General features: G+C 39.6%; 1 protein-coding gene across 1 annotated transcript; it reads right to left on the reverse strand.

Annotated features, from left to right (window-relative positions):
• LOC117289509 (deoxynucleoside triphosphate triphosphohydrolase SAMHD1-like) lies at positions 1-23,571 on the reverse strand. Its single transcript, XM_033770655.1, has 16 exons — positions 23,401-23,571; positions 18,807-19,052; positions 17,939-18,008; positions 15,829-15,925; positions 14,673-14,833; positions 13,553-13,668; positions 12,534-12,604; positions 12,031-12,171; positions 11,625-11,840; positions 10,151-10,242; positions 8,521-8,577; positions 5,589-5,787; positions 4,228-4,323; positions 3,213-3,317; positions 1,537-1,671; positions 1-248 (listed from the first exon to the last, which is right to left on the reverse strand). Exons 2-16 carry the CDS (start codon positions 18,985-18,987, stop codon positions 147-149), a joined length of 1,839 nt encoding a protein of 612 aa, XP_033626546.1. The 5' UTR covers positions 18,988-19,052; positions 23,401-23,571; the 3' UTR covers positions 1-146.
• Positions 23,572-24,106: the final 535 nt, after the last annotated feature.

The raw sequence follows: 24,106 nt of genomic DNA on the forward strand, positions 1-24,106 counted from the left end.
TGTGTTAGAAAAAGTACCCAAATCCTTTAAGCAATGGACCCCAGTTAAATTGATGTCGTGTGAATAGCACTTATTATAACCCGGTATCCCTGAGACTGAGCAGTTCGACCTATTACTAGTTCTTCGATGTCTTGGTCGTAGAAGACTTACATAGATAACCTTGTTCTGGATTTCTTCACTGGAGTTAAGTGGCTGCTGTCTAAACCTGGCTTGAATGGCGTCAACTCCGGGTCCAACACGTTCCCCGCCTGCAATGACATCCAGATAAATATTATGTTAGGGGCCATTCATAATAGTCAATGTTAAACAACTTTTGATTTTTTCCCCCCGAAATTGTTTCGACCCACGATCCCACCCCAAATTTCGTTTTTTTAAATATTGATTTACTTCACAATATACTCTATGCACTAGAGAACAAAGTAATGCCTCAAATGATGCAGATTTAAAGGACTCCACCATCAGTATTTCCTGGCTTTAACAAACAACTTTGTAGTTATAATCAGAAATGAAATTGGCAAGCGCATAAAACTTTGTACAACAGTTTTTAGTTTGATATTACCCTTAAGACCCTTGGTCCCTTATGACCCATTTTAATTCATTGTTCAGTGACGGCGAACAAACCTGCTATGCGCCAGACGACAATCTAGACCAGCGTGGTACTTTATTTCCTTCTTAGTTTTATCATGTTAAAAAAATAAATTGACTATTATGAATGGCCCCTTAGTCCAAAACATCGCACACTAGTAGCAAGTTTGGGTGCGTACTTTTAGCTGACTACTGACCAGCAATATACATGGCAGTCAGTGACGCACTCACTCGAATGACTTGTTTGGAAGGCTAAGTCAACCATCGGTACATGTATTCAACACTTCTTTTGCCTTCCATCTTTTCAATATAGTGTCACTGGTTCCCCTCTGCGCTCTACACATGCTAGTATGGAACAACAAGCCATAGGGACCATGGAAGAAACCATGCTCATGAGGCTGGCTCCAAATCCACAGTTGTCAACCAATGGTAGACCAGCCTGGGTTCGAGTTAAAATAGGCAACCTTCAGTTAACCACGGAGCTCACTCAAACTTGCTCTAGGCTGTCTGGGCCTAATTTCATGGCTCTACTTTTTTTTCTTCTTTCATTAATATCTTGTAACTTTGATGACCAATTCAGCTTAAATGAGCTCAAACTTTCACAGGTTTGTTATTTTATGCATATGTTGAGATACACCAGGTGAGAAGACTAGTCTTTGACAATTACCAATAGTGTCCAGTGTCTTTAAGATCGAGCAACGCATTCTCAAGAAAAGAAATAGTGCTGCAGTTAGATCATACACCGCTGGGAACTAGCTTGGTCGCTAACACACCTTGCCTCTAGCTACCGGGCAATCTTGGTGGTCTAGTTAGTATAATACTGCTCTGGAATTGCAAAGTTCTTGGGTTTGAATCCCACCCAAGTAGAATCCTTTTAACAGAGCTCGGGAAAGTACTGAGTATACATTGCTAACACACATCTGTGTATATTGGTAAAACCAAAATGAATACCTTGACTGCATATTTTTTCTTCAAACACCAGCTCTGGAAGCATCTACTTGCTTTTATTATTTCCTCCGTTTCCCTTGACTTGCAGTAGACTCGTATATGTTGCTCTGCAAAACGCTCTGGAAGCATCTGAGAGACCTGTGTGCATTGTTACATAAATTGAACATTCAATAAGCCATTGGGTGTTAGATTTTAATAATGTCTGATACAATGACGTGCTTGATCGCAAGTTACCACTTAAATTTGAATTCCTTGGACTATCAAGATAATTGCTATGTCACAAGATTCGGGGTGAGGTTTTTTTTAGTTACGTAAGAGACGGTGAACACTTTTCTGAATGGCTTTTAAGACACAATGGTACCAGGGTTTGATCATCTGGAAGTTGCTATACAAAGGCTTGCCCTGAACCATTTGACATAGCAACGGTCTCTATAGTCTGAGGAATTCAAATGTAATCGTTATACCTTGGTAACAAACTGTGAAGTTTCATTGGTCGAGAACCAATCATGTGACGCGCAACAAAAACGCATGTTACATGGCTCGACGGGTGGGGTAACATGAAAAGTGATGTACACCGGTGAACATCACCTTGGTCGTTTCCAGCGTTGGTCGATTTCGCGCTGTGTACGAAACAACCGCGGGTTCAAGGGAAATCTTTTTCTTGTTCGTCTGCTTTATTGAACAATGAATAGTCCGTCGTAATAATGTTTGAAGATAGACAAATAGAAGATGTTTGACAACAGAACTTCGAGAAGAGGAATAACAATTAGTTTATTGCTCCATGATTATACAAAGGTATAACAAAACAACAGTTTCACGTCACAGCGTGCAACAATTGTATAGTGGTACATGGTGACTAAGCAAGTCATTGTTCACCAGGGGCTAATTTCATGGCTCTGCTTACCATCGAATTCTGCAGTTAAGATCACCGTCCTACCCTTACCTGCAAATGCCGAATTTCTGCGCTAGCTGTGTAAGCAGAGAATGTCTAGTAACGTGGAGTACGCATGCCATAATAACCCACTAGCTTGTAAAATACACTTGAATTCCCTGATTCTACATGGGCCGATTCTTATAGTTAGCAGAGCCATGAAATTGGGCCCAGCTCTTTACAGAGCCAAGACTCCTCCCGAAAGAGACTTTTTAAATATTATTATTACTATTGAAATAGTCTGATATAGTGAACGTATCTACCAAGCAAGGTACTCAAGGCGCTGAGTATATACAAACTTTCAGAAAGATGGGTTATTGCAGTGATGAATTCTGAGATCCAATTGTTTAGCACCTTATAAGGGTTTACAAGGTGCAGCCACAGCCAGGAACACCGGAGTGAATCCCTTCTCTTTCGATAAGTGCACTGGGTTCTTTTACATGTGTTTCACAACACATGGAACCAACGGCTTTATGTCCCATCCAAAGGACGAAGCAATGGTTAAGTGTCTGGCTCTAGGACACAAGTGTCACCGCTGGGGATTCGAACCCACACTCTGCTGATCAGAAACACCAGAGTTTGAATTCAGTGCTCTTAATCGCTCGACCAACGACACTTCCATGGATCTACACATGGTTGTACCTGAAAGTTCACTAGTTAAAGTTACTTCTTATTGTCCACATCATGCAAAGCTTCAAACATCTCGGAAAACTGTCTTGGTTAGAAGATGGTTCTTCTTGGTTCTTACCTGACTCTTCCTGACCATGACTGCCTGCTGGGGGTTCTCCTTAGAGTAGAACCGGACGTGGTCAATTGGGTTCTGCCCTCCCATGCCATAGTTTAAATCCACGACCTAATAAAAACAATAACAATTCAATTCAATCTTTGTTGGTCCTACCATGGAGGAAATTCATTTTGCATACATGCATACAGGTAAAATCAATTAATAACACACAATCAAAAATAAACTTTTGCAAATAAATAATAATATTAATTAATGAGAAAACTACGTAATAAACCACAATGGAATCATAATGAAATCAACTGAACAACATCTAAGCAGAAAGTAAACAAAGTGATTAAACGCCTGAGGCTGATCATTCATTGAGGAGATGGACTGAAGGTATGAAGGAGTTGAGGTTTGTTTTGCATTGAAGTGACTGCCATCTCCTACCACTTCTTAGTTTGATGAAAAATTTGTTCAATGGATGGTTGGTGTTACATACAACTGCCTCTGCTTTAGCTAGAACCTTATCTTTGCAAGTTTCATCAAGATCGATGTCTATCCCTAGGATGTTTGATGCTTGTTTCACAACCCGTTTCATTTTATCAGTAGCTTATTTTCAACAGAATACATCAATTATATCGCTATCCCCGAAACATTTCTGTCTCTCTCTCTTCAGACTGGAGGCGCAGTTTGCGCTCAGGGGTCATTACATATTCACGACAAAAGCTGTTTTTGAGAAAATTCACAACTCCTGAACCACACATTGTAAATTTAACATCAAGACGGCACAAACTTAATGATGTCATGATGATGTCATCAGGTCTCGAATTACAGGGTTTTTGCTGTAAATAATTTATATTTTGCTGGAACAGCGCCATGTGTGCATTATAAGGGGCCACTATTATAATTATTCAATTTGAAAGTTTTTGACGTTCATAGTTAGCATCACTCGTGAACACCTGATTTTTGTCAGTAGTTGACAAAATCTGAATGACTTTATTTTTTATTATTACCAAGATGGATTCTGAGGACTTACATGGATGATTAGTTGACCCACTGAGAGAGGTGTACCACCAAGTACATCAGGATCCAACTCACAGACTATTTCCTCTTTCATCTTGGGTATGCTGGCCTAAGGACAAATTTCCCAAAAAGAACACAAAATTGTATAATAATAACAATAGTAACAATTCCCCGTTTTTTATAGCGCTTTTCACACCCCAAGGGGAGTCTCAAAGCGCTTCCAACATTGTTACCCCTGGTCACCGGGCCTTAAATCATTCCATAAACCATCTCAGCTCCTAGGGGAGTATACAGCTTGTGTAACAAAACAAATATGCGCTACTCGGCTAAACCAATCACAAGAACCATCTCTGCCCTCACACATACCCATTTACCCCTGGGTGGAGAGAAGTAAAGTGCTTCCTGCTTTTAGCAACTATAGTAAATTGTCTTGCTCGGGGATAAAAAGTGTCACGACCTGGACTCTGGAGTTTGGTGCTACTATCCGCTCGGCAACAACACCCTACTGTATCTTGGCCAGCCACTGCTATGGAATGTTTCTAAATAAATCGATTCAAATCAATAAGCTGTGTTTTTGACCGTGTGAGGGCATTCTCAATGCTATTTTGATCATTTCCTAGGGGTATAGGCAACGCATCCTGCACAGTCTTAATTGGTGATCTGTCACTTTTGTTGCGTTGTATTTGCTTTAGAGGTGGATTATAAAGGTCTTTGTGTGCGTGGTGGATATGGTGTCTGTGGTGGTAACGTGTTCCAGTCTTTAAAAAGGGAATCAATGTGTGGTGAAGAGGTTTTAAACTAGTGGTTTAATCCCAACGAGGCCTGGTTCTTGATAATTTTACTGAGACGAAGTCGAGGTAAATTATCAAGAACCAGGCCTCGGCAGGTTTCAACCACTAATTGAAAAACCGATTCATTTGGTCAAAAAGTAAAATAAATGCAAAAATTATAATTGTTCACTGATTTCTTTCAACACAATACCCCTCCAGTTATGAAATGGTAAGGCCCTCCGCCGCCCTCGGGTAAACAACTCCTTATAAGGGAATGGTGTGCGCGTCGCGTGATGTGGCACAACTGTCCCGGCCGATGCTCTCGACCAATAGGAATGAAGAAACTGTCTTTAATAAGCATAAGCACAGGTGCAACCTCCCATGTTTCAACAATTTTTACTGGTCATAAACAAAGGTTTATACACACCCACGTGATGCACTCTCCTCCAATAGGAATAGCGAAACTGTCTGAGGTATTTATGAATAACGGTTTTGGGTATGAATGATTACACCCCTGTCTTACAAATATGTTAACGAGCGCCCTCACTTGGTCAAAAATACAGGGCATTCAATATCAGACAAACAAAGACATTTCAGTTGTTACCCTGTCAAGAACAGTGCCATCAGGGGGCTGGGTCTGACCGATGCATTTGTAGAGTTGACGTTTCTGGACCAACTCCAGGATACGTCTTGACTCCTCAAGGTTTGGGTCATCAGATCGCATGATCTGAAGGGTGATGTCATCAGTCAGCTTTGTGTACGCTACCATGTCATCAATCGCTTCCGACATCTTCAGCTTATTTCTTTAATAATAATAATACAAATGATAGTTATACCCAGCTTTTTAACAGCTTTTCACACTAAATAGTCTCGCAGCACTTAAAGGCAGTGGACACTATTGGTAATTACTCAAAATAATTATTATTATAAAACCTTTCTTGAATACGAGTAATGGTGATTGCTGAGAAACAGCTCCCTCTGAAGTGACGTAGTTTTTGAGAAAGAAGCAATTTTCCACGAATTTGATTTTGAGACCTCAGATTTAGAATTTGAGGTCTCGAAATCAAGCATTTGAAAGCACACAACTTAGTGTGACAAGGTTTTTTTTTCTATCATTATTATCTCGCAACTTCGACGACCAATTGAGAAGACTGGTCTTTAGAGGGTGTCAATGGTAACCAAATATATTGAGGATTACTTGAATAAAAGAGATTTGAACTGATTTTCAGTCCTGGCAGTTTTTATGTGGTTTGGCAGAGAGTTCCACACTCTACTGCTGGACAAAAAAAGCAGAGTTTGAGTCAGGTGCTCTCATCTGCTCGGCCATGACAAGCCTCATGGGAAGGTTTCCATATCGGTCTCAGTCTCGGACGTTGAGGTGTCAGTCTCGGTTTGGGCCTCACAAGAAGGTCTCAGTATTGGTCTAGGACTTTGTGTAAGTGCCATGGCCGAGCTGGTGTTTCTGATCAGCAGAGTAGGGGGTTTGAGTCCCAGTCGTGATACTTGTGTCCTTAAGCAAAACACTTAACCATTGATTTGTCCTTCCGATGGGACATTAAGCCGTTGGTCCCGAGTATTGTGTAACGCACGTAAAAAGACCCCAGTGCACTTATCGAAAAGAGGAGGGGTTCGCCCTGGTGTTTCTAGTTTGATTGACAGCATATTGTCCAAAGGCATCTTGTATTCATTACATGGTGCTTATGTAAAAGGAGTAGGTCTCATAACTCGAACATAGTCCCACATACCTTGCAGGAAATTACTGTGTGTTCAAAGCACCCTTTAGCCTAACTGAGTGACAAGTATGCGTGCTATATAAGAAGCCACTATTTATATTATTAGCTGTTCCGATCCAGTCGGAACAGCTGTTGTTTTCGTCGAGATTTTTATTATTATTATTATTATTATTATTATTATTATTCTTTGTTTCCGCCTAAAACCCCATAGCGTTTGTACAGCGTTTTTGTTTAGGCCCCATCTCCTAAAGTATAAGGATAAAAGAGTTAAATCAGATATCAAATTGAAGCTTAGAACATAAGCTTTACTGTAACAAAAAAGTGTTAAAATTCTTAATTAATTAACCACGTGGTCTTTATTTGAATTTTTAATTTGTAAACTTGATGCAGTCACTTTCATGTAATCGTGAAATATTCTCTTTGGTAATACAACACAGTATGTACCTCTATGAGTTGTTGACTTCTTGAGAGGAGTCTATACTATTTTGTTTCCTACCCGTGTTCTAGACACATTACTCAGTACACGCACAAAGAACGGACATTTAGGATTTTCGTTAGAACGTGCATTAAATCTGTCCTTGTTTTTCTAACCGCGTTCTGGGCCAATTACTCTGTGCATGGGTTTCGTTAAAACGAACGTGCGTAATTAGATAGGGGTTTTTGACGACATCAACCCTACTTATATCGATAATGTTGCCGTTTCTTTTTCTCAATTGTAAGCCCAACATAACCTGTGTGCATGCATGACACGATGATGTTAAAAAACACAGTAAGTGAAAAATGGTGATCATAAGCACAGAGTTTGGTGGTTAAGAGTTCTGTGAAATCAACTTGTACTAGATCAAACATCAAACCACCGACCAATTTATTTTTTTTATTCGTCATTAATTAACCACGTGACCCATATTTGCATATTAAATTGTACTATTCTTTTAGAATGTGGACTTCCCGAGCTAAATTATCACAGGAAGATGACAACTGACGTTTAGGATGTCGACATACCGAGATAAATTATCACAGCAAGACGACATCCTACTTTTAGGATGTCGACATCGCGAGATAAATTATCACAGGAAGACGACATCCTACTTTTAAGATGTCGACATTCCGAGATAAATTATCACAGGAAGACGACATTCTTCTTTAATAATGTCGACTGTTTGTAGTTATAAGACTCCTTGGGGATAGGAGAAAAACTTGGAAAAACCGTGACCTCAATTTGACCTCTACTTCCGGGTCAACCGGAAGTGGGACCATATCTCAAGAACTACTCAACCGATTTTCAATTTGTTTTCACTTACAGACTCCTTGACATTAATATTTACTGTGAAAACTCGTGACCCCATGTTGGTTGGCCTCTACGTCCGGGTGAACCGGAAGTGGAACCATACGCCAAGTACTATACAACCGATTTTCAATCCTGTTTGTTCAGTTTTATCCTCCTAAGGCATTACAAATAAACTTTGAAAATCCATGACCCCAAGTTGACCTCTACTTCCGGGTCAACCAGAAGTGGCACCATATCTCAAGAACTACACAACAGATTTTCTAATTTTTTTCAGTTACAGACTCCTTGGGCGTTAGAGATTAGCCTTAGGTTACCGTGACCCCATGAAGTGGCATCGTAACTCAAGACACTGTACAGTATTTTTCAAACTTTTTTTCAGTTATAGACTCCTTGGTAATTTTAACACATAATCAAAGCAAAAGAACACGGAACAGCTTTGTCTTTGTTCACAAACACCTAATGTCTAGTTATTAATATTATTATTACTCGTATCAGCTCATATTTTTAGTACTCACCCATTCTTTCCCTTAACCAAAAAGTGGTCGTTGGCCTTTGCAAGTGCCTCCACAATCCTACCAAGAAAGTAAACAATAAATCATTCATATTTTATTTAAAGTTTTTCAGAAAAGATCATACACCATACAGATAGTGAATCTAGGTTGTTTTTTTTCTGCCTAAATCCGTTAATGATGGACAAGACACCAAACTGTTTGATACACTACAAAATTCAACACTGTTGGGGCCACTGCAAATCTTGATCTCAAAAAAAAAAGAAAAAAAAAAAGAGTCTCGCCTTTGTCCGTGCTTAGGTAAAGACATTTAAAGGCTGTTAAAGCCATTGGACACTTTCGGTAAACAGTATTGTCCAAAGGCCCAAACTTCTTGTATCACAACCTATATATAAAATAACAAACCTGTGAAAATTTAGGCTCAATTGGTCATCTGAGTCGGGAGAAAATAATGGGAAAACCCACCTGTTTCGCCGTGTCATGGCATGTGTTTAAAATAAATCCATAAAGCTCGATATCGCAAATTGATAATTGTTTTTATGTTTTCTCAAAGAGTAAAGCGTTCAATGGAATAATATTTCATGACAAGTCTTTCACCTTCTGTAAACCCTGTAAGTTATTTGTAAATATGTGAACTTAAAAAAAAAATTTGTTCTGAAAGTGTCCAGAGGCTTTAAAGGGAAGGTACACGTTTGGTAATTACTCAAAACAAATATTAACTTAAAAACTGACTTGGTGAGCTGTTGATAGTATGAAACATTGTGAGAAATGACTCCCTCTGGAGAAGCATTGATTTTGCGAAAGAGGCAGCTTCTCACTAAAATAATAAATGACTTCTAGCCAGAAGTCTTTTATTCCTAGCTGAAAGCACACAAAATCATCCAACAAGGGTGTTTTTTCTCTCATCATTTTCTCGCAACTTTGATGACCAATTTAGCTCAAATTTTCACAGGCTTGTTATTTTGGATTATGTTGGGATACACCAAGTAAGAAGACTGGTCTTTGACATTTACCAAGCATGTACCCTCCCTATAAGCGCTTTGAAGAATGTTTATTTATATTGCCAGTACAAATTCTGTTTTATTATTATTGTTGTTATTTTTATTATTATTATTATGATTATTATTAAAGGGTGGCTGCAGTGTTTAAAAAAAATATTAAACGATTAAACATGACTTTTTAAACCAGAAATATTTTTTTTAATTTGTTATTAAATGTGCAAGTGTTTTAAAAATGGTTTTCAAGAGATTAGGGGAACCCACCCCGCCCCTAAAAGGGGCATAAACGTGACGTCATGTCGGGAACCCGAGCCGTCGGGCCCCCTGGCTGCGTGCATGTAGAGACGTGTGCACTGTGTGGCCTGGTACCTAGGCGCGTGTAGTTAGGGACCAGACTCTTTTTGCCGACGATATGTTTGAATTCCCGACGTAACGTCAATGGTAGGGGGTGGTAACAATCCACAAAAAGGGGGGGGGGTATGACTTATTCGCTAATTACGCAAGTGAAATATGTCGGGGGAAAAAACAAAACACATTTTATTGAGGTTCAATACATATATCAGAAATAAATGACAGCAAAATGAACTGTTTGATTTTAATTCACTGCAGCGTCCCTTTAAGATGGATTGAATACTCACATGGTTTCAATGATCTTAGTTACTTTGTGTTGGTAGGCTCTACGATGAAGACTGTTCCTTGTGTGAAACATATCATACAAGTTCCCAACCTCCTAAAAAACAGCAAACAAAAAGACAATTCATGAAAACAGTTGGCTTAATATTGAAGGTTGATGATGACCATCATGCCAACCAGGTTGGTTATATAAATGTGTTGTTCATCACTGAAAAAGTAGTTAAAGGAACATTACAGATTTGGTAAGAAAATATCTTGTTGAAGATCACAGATTCACATAACACTTACACGTTCTAACGATGATGATTGTCTGAAATGTCAAATTTGATGAGAAATAAATGAAACTAATTTCCTGTTTTGAGTTTATCGCTCAGTGGGCATTTTATTCATTTTTTTTATAAAATCAATGTCATGCAAAATGTGTAAAAAGTTTTTCATAATTTTCTCGTGACCTAGATGGCCGATCGATCTCAAACTTCTACAGGTTTGTCAGTTTATGTATATGGTTGATTACATGTAAAAAAGTGTTTTGTTAGCAAAAACCAGCCCTGTAATGTTCATTTAACACTAGTGTAACTCTGTCAACAAATTTTCTGCAAATTTTTGATGAATCCGATTTGAGTCGGAAAACCCCCACAATCCGGGCACAAAGTATTGTGAATGAAAAACTGAGTCTAACCAACACTTGTATAGTGTCTGTTGTTAGAGTCCAACTTGTCTCATACAGGATGTGACACAATGGAAAGAGTAAAGATACATGCAACCTTTTCTGGCCTATTGTTCATTAAGATACACTTGTACACTGTGATTTTGATAACAAACAAGTGTGCGCAATGCATATTACGTGTCATGGCCTAGTGGTTATAAAGCGCATCAGGTTGTGGTGATTGATCAGCAAAGTGTCGGTTCGAATCACGGTCGTGACACTTGTGTCCTTAAGCAAGATACACAACCATGGTTGCTTTGTGAAAGTGTGGGAGGTAGTGCATTCTGCTCTACCAGTCAGGCTTTGGACTGATGATACCCAACCCAAGCCTACATCCGTATGGACTGTAAAGTGGGTAACCCTGTTTCAGTCCGAGGAGTAGGTGGCAACGACCGCTGGACAAATAATTGATTGTAGCCCAAACCTTTAAATTGGCCTTCATGACGTTGTGTCTGGCAACTTGGATAAACAATGGCAGCTCCTATAACCGGGGGATGTGAAGAAAAACAGAATTCTGAGCGCAAAGCGCGAAAGCATGCGAGCTCAAAAACTTGCGAGCATGAAATGCACTGAAGCCAAATTATTAACATTTATCCTTGGTTTTAAAAGCCCTACTCTACAATCAAGGGCATTATTAAATGATTATATCTCCGTTTCTTTTAGAATTTGATCTTCAAAAACAAAAACCTAGAATTTCTTTATTTAGGGCAAAAAAAAAGAGAGAAAATGAATTTCAATTAAAAACAGAGGAATCACATCCCTGTATAACAAACCTTATCCCTTGCACAGATCTGTTTCTTGCCATCCACTTCAATAACGCGGGAGAACTTCATGAAGCGGTGGCAGTCAAAGCTGGTGGTGATGCCGAGGTTATGACAGTCTCTTAGGAAGTAGTCCCACTTGTCAACATCGATACCATTGCGCTTATTGGCAACGATCTCATAAAGGAAACTTTTGTCTTTCGGTCGTCCACGGTACGGCCATTCCGTCTACAGTGGGGTGAGGTTAAAATTTAAAAAAAAATAAGTATGTGAGGTTTGTTTCCTTGGGTCAGAATTACATGAATGAAGAGTAATCGATTTCTGCCCTTAAAGGGTTTGGGTACTTTTTGTATGACACAAAACACAATATTTATGTTTATTTAGAGTTATTCTCTTCAACTCAGTTTCCTTCTTTTACCTTCTTTCCTGTCAGTGGTCCAGCTATCTGCTCTTTGATGAAGCTGATATCCTGATCGTCAAGACCAAACTCCGCAAAGACCTCCTTGAGTTGATTGGCTTCAATCAGGTAATCAAACATATCCACTGAAGCTTGCTCATGCTGTCAAGATTTATGAAACAAAAGGAAGTAGTTTTCACTGCGAGGAGGTTCATTGGGAACAGACAAACAGGCATGTTCGCTTCTTTTTTAAATTGTTTTTACACTGGTATATAGACAACATAATTAAAAGCAGCATAAGCTGAAAGGGTCAAAGTACATCTTAAAAATAGCAATTAATATTTTGCCATTTAACTCTTTGAGTAGTCCTGTAAGGTTATTGTATTTTCATTTATATTTTCCTGTTGTGAAATGTTAATAATTTGATTATTATTTTGTTATGCACTTGTGTACATTTTATGGAATGGGCGCAATACAAATGAATAAATTGTTAGTATTTGTTATAAAGATCTAAGCTGACTTACCGCCCATTCGTAGTTTGGTCTAACTGCCGGAATAAAGAGGTTGTCAAACATGTGTGAAAAAGGGCCGTGGCCTGAATGATCGCGGGAAAAAAAAAAGGGGAAAAAAAGTTTCAATAATAATAATAGTTAACCTGTGGAGGTAGTATCCCAGTATAGTCCAACTGATTTTGGCTGCTCTCAAATTGTTCTCACATGGTATACAAGAGGTTGTCAAACATGTGTGAACAAGGACTGAACTACGATGGGCGTAAAAAAAAGAAGAAAGATAAACAAATGTTTCAAACACAATAATAGTTGACCTATTAAGGTTCACTGAAGCCACAAAACCAAAGAAAATATCCAAAGATTCAAGCATGTTTGGTGTATTGTATGTCATTGTGTTCAATTTCTTTGTGGGGGTGTCGTAGCCGAGCAAGTAAGAGCACCGAACTCAAGCTGTGGGCCCAATTTCATAGAGCTGCTTAAGCACAAAATTTCGCTTAAGCAAAAAAATCCTTGCTTAGTAAAATCAGATTACCTGCCAAGACTCGACTCAATTGTTTTGCTAAGTTAACAACAGCTAATTACCAGTCACAATCAATGTATATGACATAACATTTTGGCCAGTAACATGTGTAAAATAAGCGAGCTGTTTTCGTGCTTAAGCAAAATTTTTGCTTAAGCAGCTCTATGAAATTGGCCCCTGGTGTTTCTGTTTAGCAGAGTGTGGGTTTGAGTCCTGGTCGTGATACTTGTGTCCATGAGCAAGACACTTAACTGTAATTGCTTCTCTCCACCCAGGGGTAAAATGGGTACCAGTGAGGGCAGAGATGTTTCTTATGATTGAAGAGCTTAGTGCGTTAGATATTTGGCGGCACAGGCTGTATACTCCCCAGGGAGCTGAGAAGGTTTAAATAATGAAAAGGCCCAGTGACCAGAGTAACAGAATTGAAAGCTGAGAGGTGGGATTCGAACAAGAGTAACAGAACTGAAAGGCAGGGCAAGATACAAGTACGAGAGTTTTGTAATAATCTTCTCACCTAAATCGTGACACAGGCCAGCGATCTGTACACAGAGAACATCTTTCTCAGTTATGTTGAGCTCTGGCTGTCTCTTCTGTAGTGCTCTGACTAAAGTTCCAGCTAAGTGACTTACACTGTTGTTGAGAGAAATTTATGTTAAGTAAGATTTGAAACTTTGCAAAGTGGAAGTATAACTAAGAGAGGTTTGCATTAACACTATGTGTAAAAGGGAATCAATGTGTGGTGAAGAGGTTTTAAACTAGTGGTTTAAGCCCACCGAGGCCTGGTTCTTGATAATTTAACTGCCTTGATTTCAAAACATTATTCTGTGACAACATCATTGAAAACAGTAGAAGAGGTGATTCCAGATGAAGTCACACGCGTGAGGGTGCTCTCAATCACTTCCAGGGGTATATTCATTCATACCCAGAACAGTTATTAAAGACTGGAACACATTAACAACACAGACATCAAATACATCACCGACAATAAGACATTTAAAGGAGCCAATAAAACCCACCTCAAAATCAACTTAAAACTACAGCACAACAAAATTGACAGAACGCCTATTAAAACAGTGCACGACAAATCGCATATACCCCTGGAAGTGATAAACATATTCTTGATTGCGCCCTCACGCGACCAAAAATACGGCGCATTAAAAGATCTCTACTGGTAGAGTTACCACCAGAATGTTCCTTTTTACATAAAATTGCAGCCTGGCAAGATTGTTTGTACAATATTTATCACAGTAAATTTACGAGATTCCCCCCCCCCCAAAAAAAAAGGCGAACCACAAAGATCTATTACGTTTTTGTTTAAAGGGTTTGGGAAACGTGTCCTCAGATTTACCTTACACAATTTGAAGATATTGATAGTAGAAAGCTTCCCTTAAAATATTAGATACAAATTGTTTTCGTGACTTGTTTTACTCATTTCTCAAAAACTAGAGCAAGTGACCTAAGCAAGTTATATTTTAAGGGAAGCTTTCAACCGTCATTATCTTCAAACCATGTACATTTGATGTCAATCTGTGGACATTGTGTTTTGTGTCCTTTAAAAAGTACCCAAACCCTTTAATACAAAAGAACACACAAGACTAGTCTTCTATTCAGCTGGTAATTCCAAATGTCCTTACCCTAATGAATGCTCAAACCTATTATGAGCGGCTCCAGGGAAGACTAGATAGCAGGAACCTAGCTGCTTGAGGTAGCGTAACCTCTGGAACTGTTGGGTGTCGATGATGTGGACGCACAGCGGGTGAACGTCAATGTGACCATGAATTGGATCGTTGAACACCTGCCAGAAACATAGATTAGGAAATCATAATATTTATCTTCAAGTACGCGCTTACCCTCCAATCAGATTTGCAGAATGGAGTGTTGATATAAAACCTATATTGCACGGCCAATATCACTACCTGCGTCTTGTGTGTTCTATGTCACTCGCCAAGTTTGCTTTAAAGATAAATACGTTATCACGCGCAGGCTTGTGGAAATGCAGAAAAATATAGTGCGTCTTTGTCCAATACCAAACTCGGCCTCCGGCCTCATTGGATATGGGACGCAGAAGCTATATTTTTTTCGTATTCAACTCCCACTTGTGTGATAACTTGAATTATCTTCAAGTACGCGCTAATCCTCCAATCAGATTCGCAGAATGGAGTGGTGACAAAAACATATATTGCACGGCTTATATCACTACCTGCGTGCTGTGTGTTCTATGTCACGCGCAAAGTTTGCTTGAAGATAATTATGTTATCACACACGCGCTCGTGGAAATACAGAAAATGTCGCGTCTGCGTCCCACATCAAACTCGACCTCTGGCCTCGTTGGATATGGGACGCAGAAGCGCTATATTTCTTCGTATTTCACTCCCGCTTGTGTGATATCTTATAGTATGGCGATTTAGGTGATGCAATTACCATAAATTTTTTTTTAAGTCTAACAGGAAACGTTTAAAGGGGAACAAGACCAAATCTAGGGGCAATAGAGTTCAAGGCAACTGTAGCCTGATACTTCTTATCATGGAGACAGATTGACAAAGAAAGCTTTTCTTAATTTTAGTTTTTACCCATACACCGATGTGTGTAAGCACTGTATACTCGGGTGGGATTCGAACCCAAGACCCTTGCAATTCTAGAAAGTACTGAGTATACAGTGCTAACACACCTCGGTGTATGGGTAAAAACCAAAATTAATATTCTTTATCCCGATGCAAATTTAGCATCTCTTATGAAGCTTTTCTTGTTCTGTTTTTTTTTATACTGAACTTTTAACTGTTAGTTACAAACCTTCAAGGAATCTTGAAAAACCCTTGGCTTATGATTGTCCGTCAGTGTTTTTAGCTCCTTGAACTCTTTTAACAGTTCCAGACGCTTGCCGACACTCCTAAAAATATTTAAATATTTCAAAAAAACATATATATTCAATTAGAAAAAAAGGTTAAACAAATCCAGTCGATATCAGTCTTATAAACTGCTTTTTTTTTTTAAATACATGTTGCAGCAATACACATATGACATCATTCGTGTGATTTGGGCAGAATGCACATTTATGTGGAATGCATGACTAAGACACACTGTACACATTTCCTGTTCAACACTTCCTATTATTGAAGTAGTGTTTGAGAAATGAGTAATACAAGTCATATTAATTTTGGTTTTTACCCATGTGTGTTAGCACTGTATACTCAGTACTTTCCTGAGTCCTGTGAAAAAATATCACAGGCATGTTACTCGGGTGGGATTCAAACAAACCCACGACCCTTGCGATTGTAGAGCAGTGTCTTACCAACTAGCCTACCGAGATTGCCCGGTAGCTAGAGGCAGTTCGGATCCTATGTTTTGGCAGCAGATACCGCAACGACCTATAATAGATGTTAAATTTGCATCGGGGATAAAGAATACTACTTTTGGTTTTTACCCATACACCAATGTATGTTAGCACTGTATACTCAGTACTTTCCCCGAGTTCTGTGAAAATATAGCACAGGCATATTACTCCAGTTGAACCCACGCCCCTTGCAATTCTAGAGCAGTGTCTAAAGGCAGTTTAAAAAAATAATTTTCCTCTCTAAAGACAACAATTATTTTAGCTTTCAAAACGTATTTTCGTGACATTGTTTTGATTGTTTTACCAATTTTTCTAAAACTACAGCACCCCAGCTAGTAATATTTTGAGGTAAGCTTTCAAATATTATTATCTTCAAATAGTATCAGTTTAATGACAATCTGGGTACATTGTGTCTTGTGTTTCAAAAAGTACCCAAATCCGTATCACTGCGCTTTACATTAGTGCCCTGGTCATTGGGCCAATAACATGCCCTGGTAATTGGGCCAATAACATGCCCTGGTAATTGGGCCAATAACATGCCCTGGTAATTGGGCCAATAACATCCCCTTTAATGTTTCTTAGCTCCTTTGGGAGTATACAACCTGGGCAACAGTTTATATTGCTCCAAAGGCTTTTTCATTCACAATATCAACCTCTACCCTTGCATGTACCCATTTATACCCCTGGGTGAAGAGAAGTATCTTGCTCAAAGACACAAGTGTCACGACCGGGATTCGAACCCACACTCTGGAAACTTAGCACCTGTGCCCAATTTCATAGAGCTGCTAAGCACAACACTTTACTTAGCATAAAATTTCTTCCTTGATAAAAACAGTATTACCAACCAAAATTCCACGTGATTTTCAGGATAAGCAAACAACAGCTGAATACCAGTAAAAAGCAATATGCAACACATGGAAATTTTGTTTTTATCAAGGAAGAAATTTCATGCTAAGCAAATTGTTGTGCTTAGCAGCTCTATGAAATTGGGCCCAGAACTTGAATTTGATGCTCTTAACCACTTGGCCATGACACCCAACAGGGGAACTCTAAGGGGAACTACTCATGAATCAGGGAGAGTTGGAAGCACTAGATTATGGCGACAGTACAAACCGACTTTGGAACAAGTAAGCTTCCATTTAAAGACACTGGACACTATTGGTAATTGTCAAAGACTAGTCTTCACACTCAACATATGCATAAAATAACAAACCTGTGAAAATTTGAGCTCAATCGGTCCTCGAATTTGCGAAATATTGGTGAAAGAAAAAAACAACCTTGTCGCACCATGGTCACCCGAAGTTGTGTGCTTTCAGATGCTTGATTTCGAGACCTCAAGTTCTAAATCTGAGGTGTCAAAATCAAATACATGAAAAAATTACTTCTTTCTCAAAAACTACATCACTTCAGAGGGAGCTGTTTCTCAGAAGGTTCTATACTTACTATCACCCTCTCCCCATTACAGGTAATCAAGAAAGGTTTTATGACAATTATTATTTTGAGTAATTACCAATAGTGTCCACTGCCTTTATGCTTGAAGTTTGGCAAAGTTTTCAAGATTAATCTTACCTCACACCAATTTTCTTGTCAAGCAAATCCTCTGTAAGGTACTCCAGAACTTTTCCTGATATTTCTTGCTCTATTTAAAAAGGCATAATGCAAAAATACAGATTTGAATTCGTAAAAAAGAAAGGTATAATTTCAGATTCTAACGCCCAAAACTGCGCCCTCACTGAGGTAATCGAAGAATCATCGGTCGAGACTTGTATCTTAATTTTTCGGACTATAAATCGCCCGGCGTATAACTCGCACTTCCCCAAAATTGACAAAAAATTATACTCATTTAGGGACACATTGCCTTGGATGGCCGAGTTGGTCCATGAAAAGCATTTGATAACGTTTGTTATAAATGTATTGCATGGTTAGAAAGATGTTTTAAAAGTAGAAGTAATTGATGTATCGACACAAACATGCTTTGAAGTTGCCAGTTTTCCAAATACAAGGTAAACGCCAATTTGTTGAGTCAAATTTCAGACTCCATAAATTGGCCAACCGTGTTAGTTCACAAAGTAAAAAGAGAACCCATAAAATTTAAGGCATATTTTTGTGGATCGTGGATCATTATACTCATTCTACTCTTCAAACATTTTTTCTAACCTTTTGCATTTTACAACAAACAGTTTCAAATGCTTTTATAGACCAACTCGTCCAACCTTGGGCAATTGACCCAAGTCATCTGACGTCACCATCAGAATAATCTTTGATGCGCCATTTTGGTGACTAAAGTCACCATGCGTTATTCAGTGAAGTTCGCATTTTAGGCGACGCAGCGTTTACACTTTAACCTATTGACCACCAAAATGGTGAGCGTGGCACAGTCGGCGCCGCGTGTGATGTGTGTGTAAAGGGGTCAACATGTCCCTTCAAGGATACTAACTTTTAAACAACGTTGCTTCACTTTCGAATCCTTTCGATGTGAGATAATCAGCCACATCTTTCGGTTCCCACTCCTGGAACTCTGTTAAGTCCATCACGTCGTTGGAATCACTGCCTGAGGACCCCTTCGATGACTGACTACCCTCAGAGAACCTCCTACGTTTCGAGATACGAGCCGCCATACCAATCTGCTGTCTGCGGCAAATAATCACTCCAGCCTCAGTAACGGTGAAACACGGCTACAAATCTACAGGCAGATAAAGCGACTGTTTTAAGGCAGCGGACACTATTGGTACATGTGATTACTAAAAATAATTGTTATCATAAAACCCTTCTTGATAACGAGTAATAGGGAGAGGTTGATAGTATAAAACATTGTGAGAAACGGCTTCCTCTGAAGTGACGAAGTATTCGAGAAAGAAGTAATTTTCCACAGATTTGATTTCAAGACCTCAGATTTAGAATTTGAGGTCTTGAAATCATATCAAGCATTTGAAAGCACACAACTTTGTGTGACCATGGTGCGACAAGGATGTTTTTTTCTTTCATTAATATCTTGCAACTGTTATTTTATGCATGTTGAGATACACCAACTGTGAACATGGTGAAGATTAGTCTGTGACAATTACCAATAGTATCCAGTGTCTTTAACACAACACACAATGTCAACAGATTTGAAGATAAATGATAGTAGACAGATTCCCTTGAAATTTTACTTTATACTGCGGTGCTGTAGGTTTTGTGAAAAATGAGTAATACAAATAATTTTTAATGCAAAAAATAGTTAATGGCCTGACGTTTTGAACCTAGCAGAGTCTTTCTTGAAGGCTAAATGACAACACAACAAACATGAACGGGTAACTAAGTGAAACATAAGCAGTGAAGTGGAAATACATGAGTGGGGTTAGAAAGCATACAGAAAAAAACAGGGGTAAACAATGAATAGGGGGACAAAAAGGGGGGGGTGAAGGGAAGGGACTGGCTTGACCACAAGCAAGAAGATGGAAACACAAAGGACAACATCAAGGGTGGGGAGGTGGGGTAAAAAGTAATTAATTAGTGAATGAGGCTCAGGCTAAAAGGCTATGGGAAAAAAAGGAGATGACAAAACAAAAGGTTTATTAGTCGTTTCCTTCTTGGATGTTCAGACCATGGGGTTGAATGGTCTGGAGGCGTCTAATCCAGAGTTTCTCCCTACTTAATGAACAGTCTCTCTGTGGTTGCCTAGTGCCTCTATGCCCTGTAAAATCATGTCAGAAATGGAGTGATTATGAAGATTGAAGTGATGACCTACAGGTGATCCTAGCTTTTAGGTCTTGACTCTGCTAGGGTCGAAACGTCAGGCCATTAACTATTTTTTGCATTTATACTCTCGGTCCATTTGGTTGGTAAGTTGTTTGCAACAGCTAATTCTATTTTCTAACAAATAATTTTTGTGTCAGTTTTAGCATGTAAAATTGTATTCACAAGTTATATGCTACCGTTGTGGTATAACATCACAACTGGTTAATGGGTTTTTACATTGCTAAAATAATTTCCGTCTCACTGATTTGTGACTTGTCTAACTCATTTCTCAAAAACTACAGAACCTTAGTAAGTAATATTTGCAGGGAAGCTTTCCATTATCATTATCTTCAAACCCTGTAAGTTTAATGTAAATCTGTGGAAATTTTGAAAAAAGTACCCAAATGTGCCTTGATCACCTTATTGCCAGGGAGTAACCTATGGGTGCGTTCGTTTAGCTTCCCTGGGTCGACCCCGGTCTGCCCCGGACCGTTCGAATAGCTTTGACGGGGCTCACCCGGGTCAGCCCCCAGTGCCCTGCTTGTGGAGTGTGTCACTTGGGGGTGACCTGAGGTGCATGCCGTCACCACAAGAGGGCGAGTGTGATCGGTCGATTAGCTCTTGTCAGGGGCTCACCCGAGTGAGCACCGCGGGGTCGACCCAGGGAAGCTTATTGAACGCACCCTATGAAAGCAATAGACATACTATGACTTCTACATTCGATAGGCCTATAAAAGCAGTGTGCAAGTGGGTGACTTTGTATTGGAAAAAACCCTTTCATCTCCAATGGCAACATTAGTCAACTGTGCAGTGATGTGTGCACCCATGGAATGGTTCAACCTTCCTCCATGGTGCAACTAACCCTGCTTGTGCCCCAATTGGTTGACCAAGTGAAAGGAACACATTGCCTTGGATCGGACGAGTTGGTCCATGAAAAGCGTTTGAAACCGTTTGTTATGAAATGTATATGGTTAGACAGATGTTTTAAAAGTCAAATAATATAATGATCCACACAAGTATCACTCAAAATTGCACGGGTTTCATTTTACGTCGCGAACTAACACGGTCGGCCATTTATGGGAGTCAAATTTTTGACTCCCATAAATGGCCGACCGTGTTTTTCGACGAGGTAAAACAAAAACCACGCAATTTCGAGGCATATTTGTGTAGATCATTGTATTCTACTTTTACAACATCTTTCTAACCATACCGATTTTATAACAAACGGTTACAGAACGCTTTCAAAGACCAACTCGACCGATCCAAGGCAACGTGTTCCTTTAACACAACAAGCACTCCCATCATGAGCACAAAGGCCATTATTGTTGTTTAATAAAGCTGCAGCTTTGTCCACTCCATGTTCATCCTCATTATCCAAGCTTACAATCATTGGAAAGAGAAAGCTTGGATCTTCTCAATGAAATAAAAGAGGTTAGAGTCTCTGCCTGTAAGAAAGTGAAGTGGTGATTCATGAGTGATACATCATCATACCAAATGAATAACTCAAAAATATTAGTTTGCTGACGCATTCAGTTTGGGAGTTATCAAAGTTTTGGCCAAAAAGCCCTCATCATGAAACGAAATGTATCATAGCGTCACATGTTATCGACCCTCAGAATTTGTGTCATGATTTTTGAAAGTGGTAAGGGGACAAATCTGGTAACTAGCTGTCGAAATTGTACGTGTTGGATTCGTTGGACCAGATCAACCGTTTCCGCTCGAAACAAACTCGTAACCCTCCGGCCTGGCGGCCGTCGGGAGAAGGGTTACGTTATCGCAACTAGCATAAGCACTGTTAATGGCAGACTTTCTCTCGCAACGTAAAACCAAAACTTTAAAAATTTCAACACACCATGAAGTGTAAGTGTTATCTGGTTATTGTTAAAAAATTGGATAGATGATTTGAAAAAAACCCATTTAGTTTTTGATTGTGAACAATTTTCGGGTCCTACTACTTGCCGTCAACTCGCCGTCAACTCACTTGCACCGTCAATCCTTCAATATACATGTACATTTAAAATCAGCAAAAGAAGCATAGAACTGTAAAGTATCAGCCCAAAGAGAATTCGCGTAAGTTTTAGGTAATATTTCGGAATAAAAATGAGTTTTTATCTTGTGAAAAAATTATCTCGAAGCAGCAAAACCGTCGGTCGCCATCTTGCTTTTTCACATTGATTAGTCTTGGCCTAAGATGTCAGTGGTTGGTACTTTTTGTTATCAACACAACATGCACAAAGTCGTTTTTGTGAATGGATTTTTACCGAAAACCATGAGAAATATGTAGTTTAACCCAGACTTAACACTTCCGTGCTCCTTTTATAGATTTTTCATGTAAATTAAATGAGTTGACGGCGAGTTGACGGCAAGTCGGCGAGTTGACAGTAAGTAGTAGGACCGCAATTTTCCTGTTATCGTAAATCAAACTGAGAACACATGACGAATGCTGGTCATCTCGCCACCTGACAAGCTCGCCACCAACAAAGTCGCCCCCTGCAAAGTTGCCCCCTACCCGGCTCGCCCCGGGTTGAAACAAAGTCGTCCCCTACCCGGCTCGCCCCGGGTTGAAACAAAGTCGCCCCCTGGCAATGTCGCCCCCTAGCAAAGTCGCCCCCTGACAATGTCGCCCCCAGCCAATGTCGCCCCCTAGCAAAGTCGCCCCCAGATGTTGTTTGGAAAATAATTAAGGCTACAATAATTATGGTAAAAAAATATAGTTAAAACATTTTCAGAAAAAATTCCGTATGAAGTAATGTGCTTGTGGAAGGTCTAATTACTAGGGCCTATCTATTGACAATCTACTCTGTAAATGTTAAATTTAATACAGGTTTCCTGGTCATTAACCCTAACCCTAACCCTAACAGTAACTAAGTAGGCTTTACTTTATATTCTTTCCGATACAATAATTAAGCCATTATATTACCGAAAGAATCCTTAACTATTTTCTGGGGGCGACTTTGCTAGGGGCGACATTGGCTGGGGGCGACATTGTCAGGGGGCGACTTTGCTAGGGGGCGACACTGTTTGGGGGCGACATTGTCGGGGGCGACTTTGTAACAACTCGGGGCGAGCCGGTTAGGGGGAGACTTTGCAGGGGGCGACTTTGTTGGTGGCGAGCTTGCTAGGTGGCGAGATGACCGGCCTCCCACATCACATGACACCAGGATTATATGAGATACATTCCCTCCTTCCTGTTTAGTGTTAGTGTTAATGTTGTAAACACAAAAATGTGCGCCAAGCTCGTCCCAACTAAAGTAAACATTACCAATGTCCACTCAATATTGCTTTAATAAGTAAAAGTGCACTGTACTTACCGTACTTGTTAGCGTAACAAATAGAGTTTTCGGTGGTTTGCTGGTGCATTCAGCTGATAAAGCTTAGCCCTCACTCCCCCGCTCCCGCACACGTCCCTGCCGAAAAGTTCATACGAAAAATTGGCCGTGTCCGAAACGACGACTTCGGCTACCAGCTACGGCTAGATCGCGCGCGTCTGCCTATTCTTCAACATTGGTAGACGCGCTGATCTAGACGTCCGTGGCTGTAGCCGAAGTCGTCGTTTCGGACACGGCCTTTTTAAGGCACTGGTAGCGAAGCGCCCTCAAGAGTTGATGAGAAAACTGGAAATGTGATATCCTCGATCGGCGACCTCATTGATTAGTAAGTATCAATAATGTAACTTTACCAAATCAACTTTTATCAATATATTTGTTTGGGGTAAGGGGGTAAGTTTACGGATTATACTCTACAGGGAGGTGTACACCCAGGGAGCATAAACCATAAGGCTCGCTCACGGGAGCATTTTAACTACACTAGGCCTACAAAAAAGTAAAATCAATACAAATTACATGTACATTAAATTATTCACTACCAACCTCAACTGGTCCTGGAAATAAAGTGTATTGAATTGAATTAATTATGAAGTGTAAGATGAAATTGACAAACACTGATGTAAATAAAAAGACTTCAGTTCAGGAAGAACCAACCTGAAGTCTGTTGATTATTTTAAGCATTCTATTCTAG

Source organism: Asterias rubens, chromosome 4 (genome assembly GCF_902459465.1).
Source record: "Asterias rubens chromosome 4, eAstRub1.3, whole genome shotgun sequence".
NCBI lineage: Eukaryota > Metazoa > Echinodermata > Asteroidea > Forcipulatida > Asteriidae > Asterias > Asterias rubens.

Coding starts and splice junctions, on each gene's coding strand:
- LOC117289509 (XM_033770655.1), bottom strand. CDS start 18,987: ATGGCGGCTCGTATCTCGAAACGTAGGAGGTTCTCTGAGGGTAGTCAG. Junction 5,788..8,520: donor TTGGTTAAGGGAAAGAATGG/GTGAGTACTAAA, acceptor TTATTATTAAAG/AAATAAGCTGAAGATGTCGG. Junction 3,318..4,227: donor TGGGTCAACTAATCATCCAT/GTAAGTCCTCAG, acceptor TGTTTTTATTAG/GTCGTGGATTTAAACTATGG.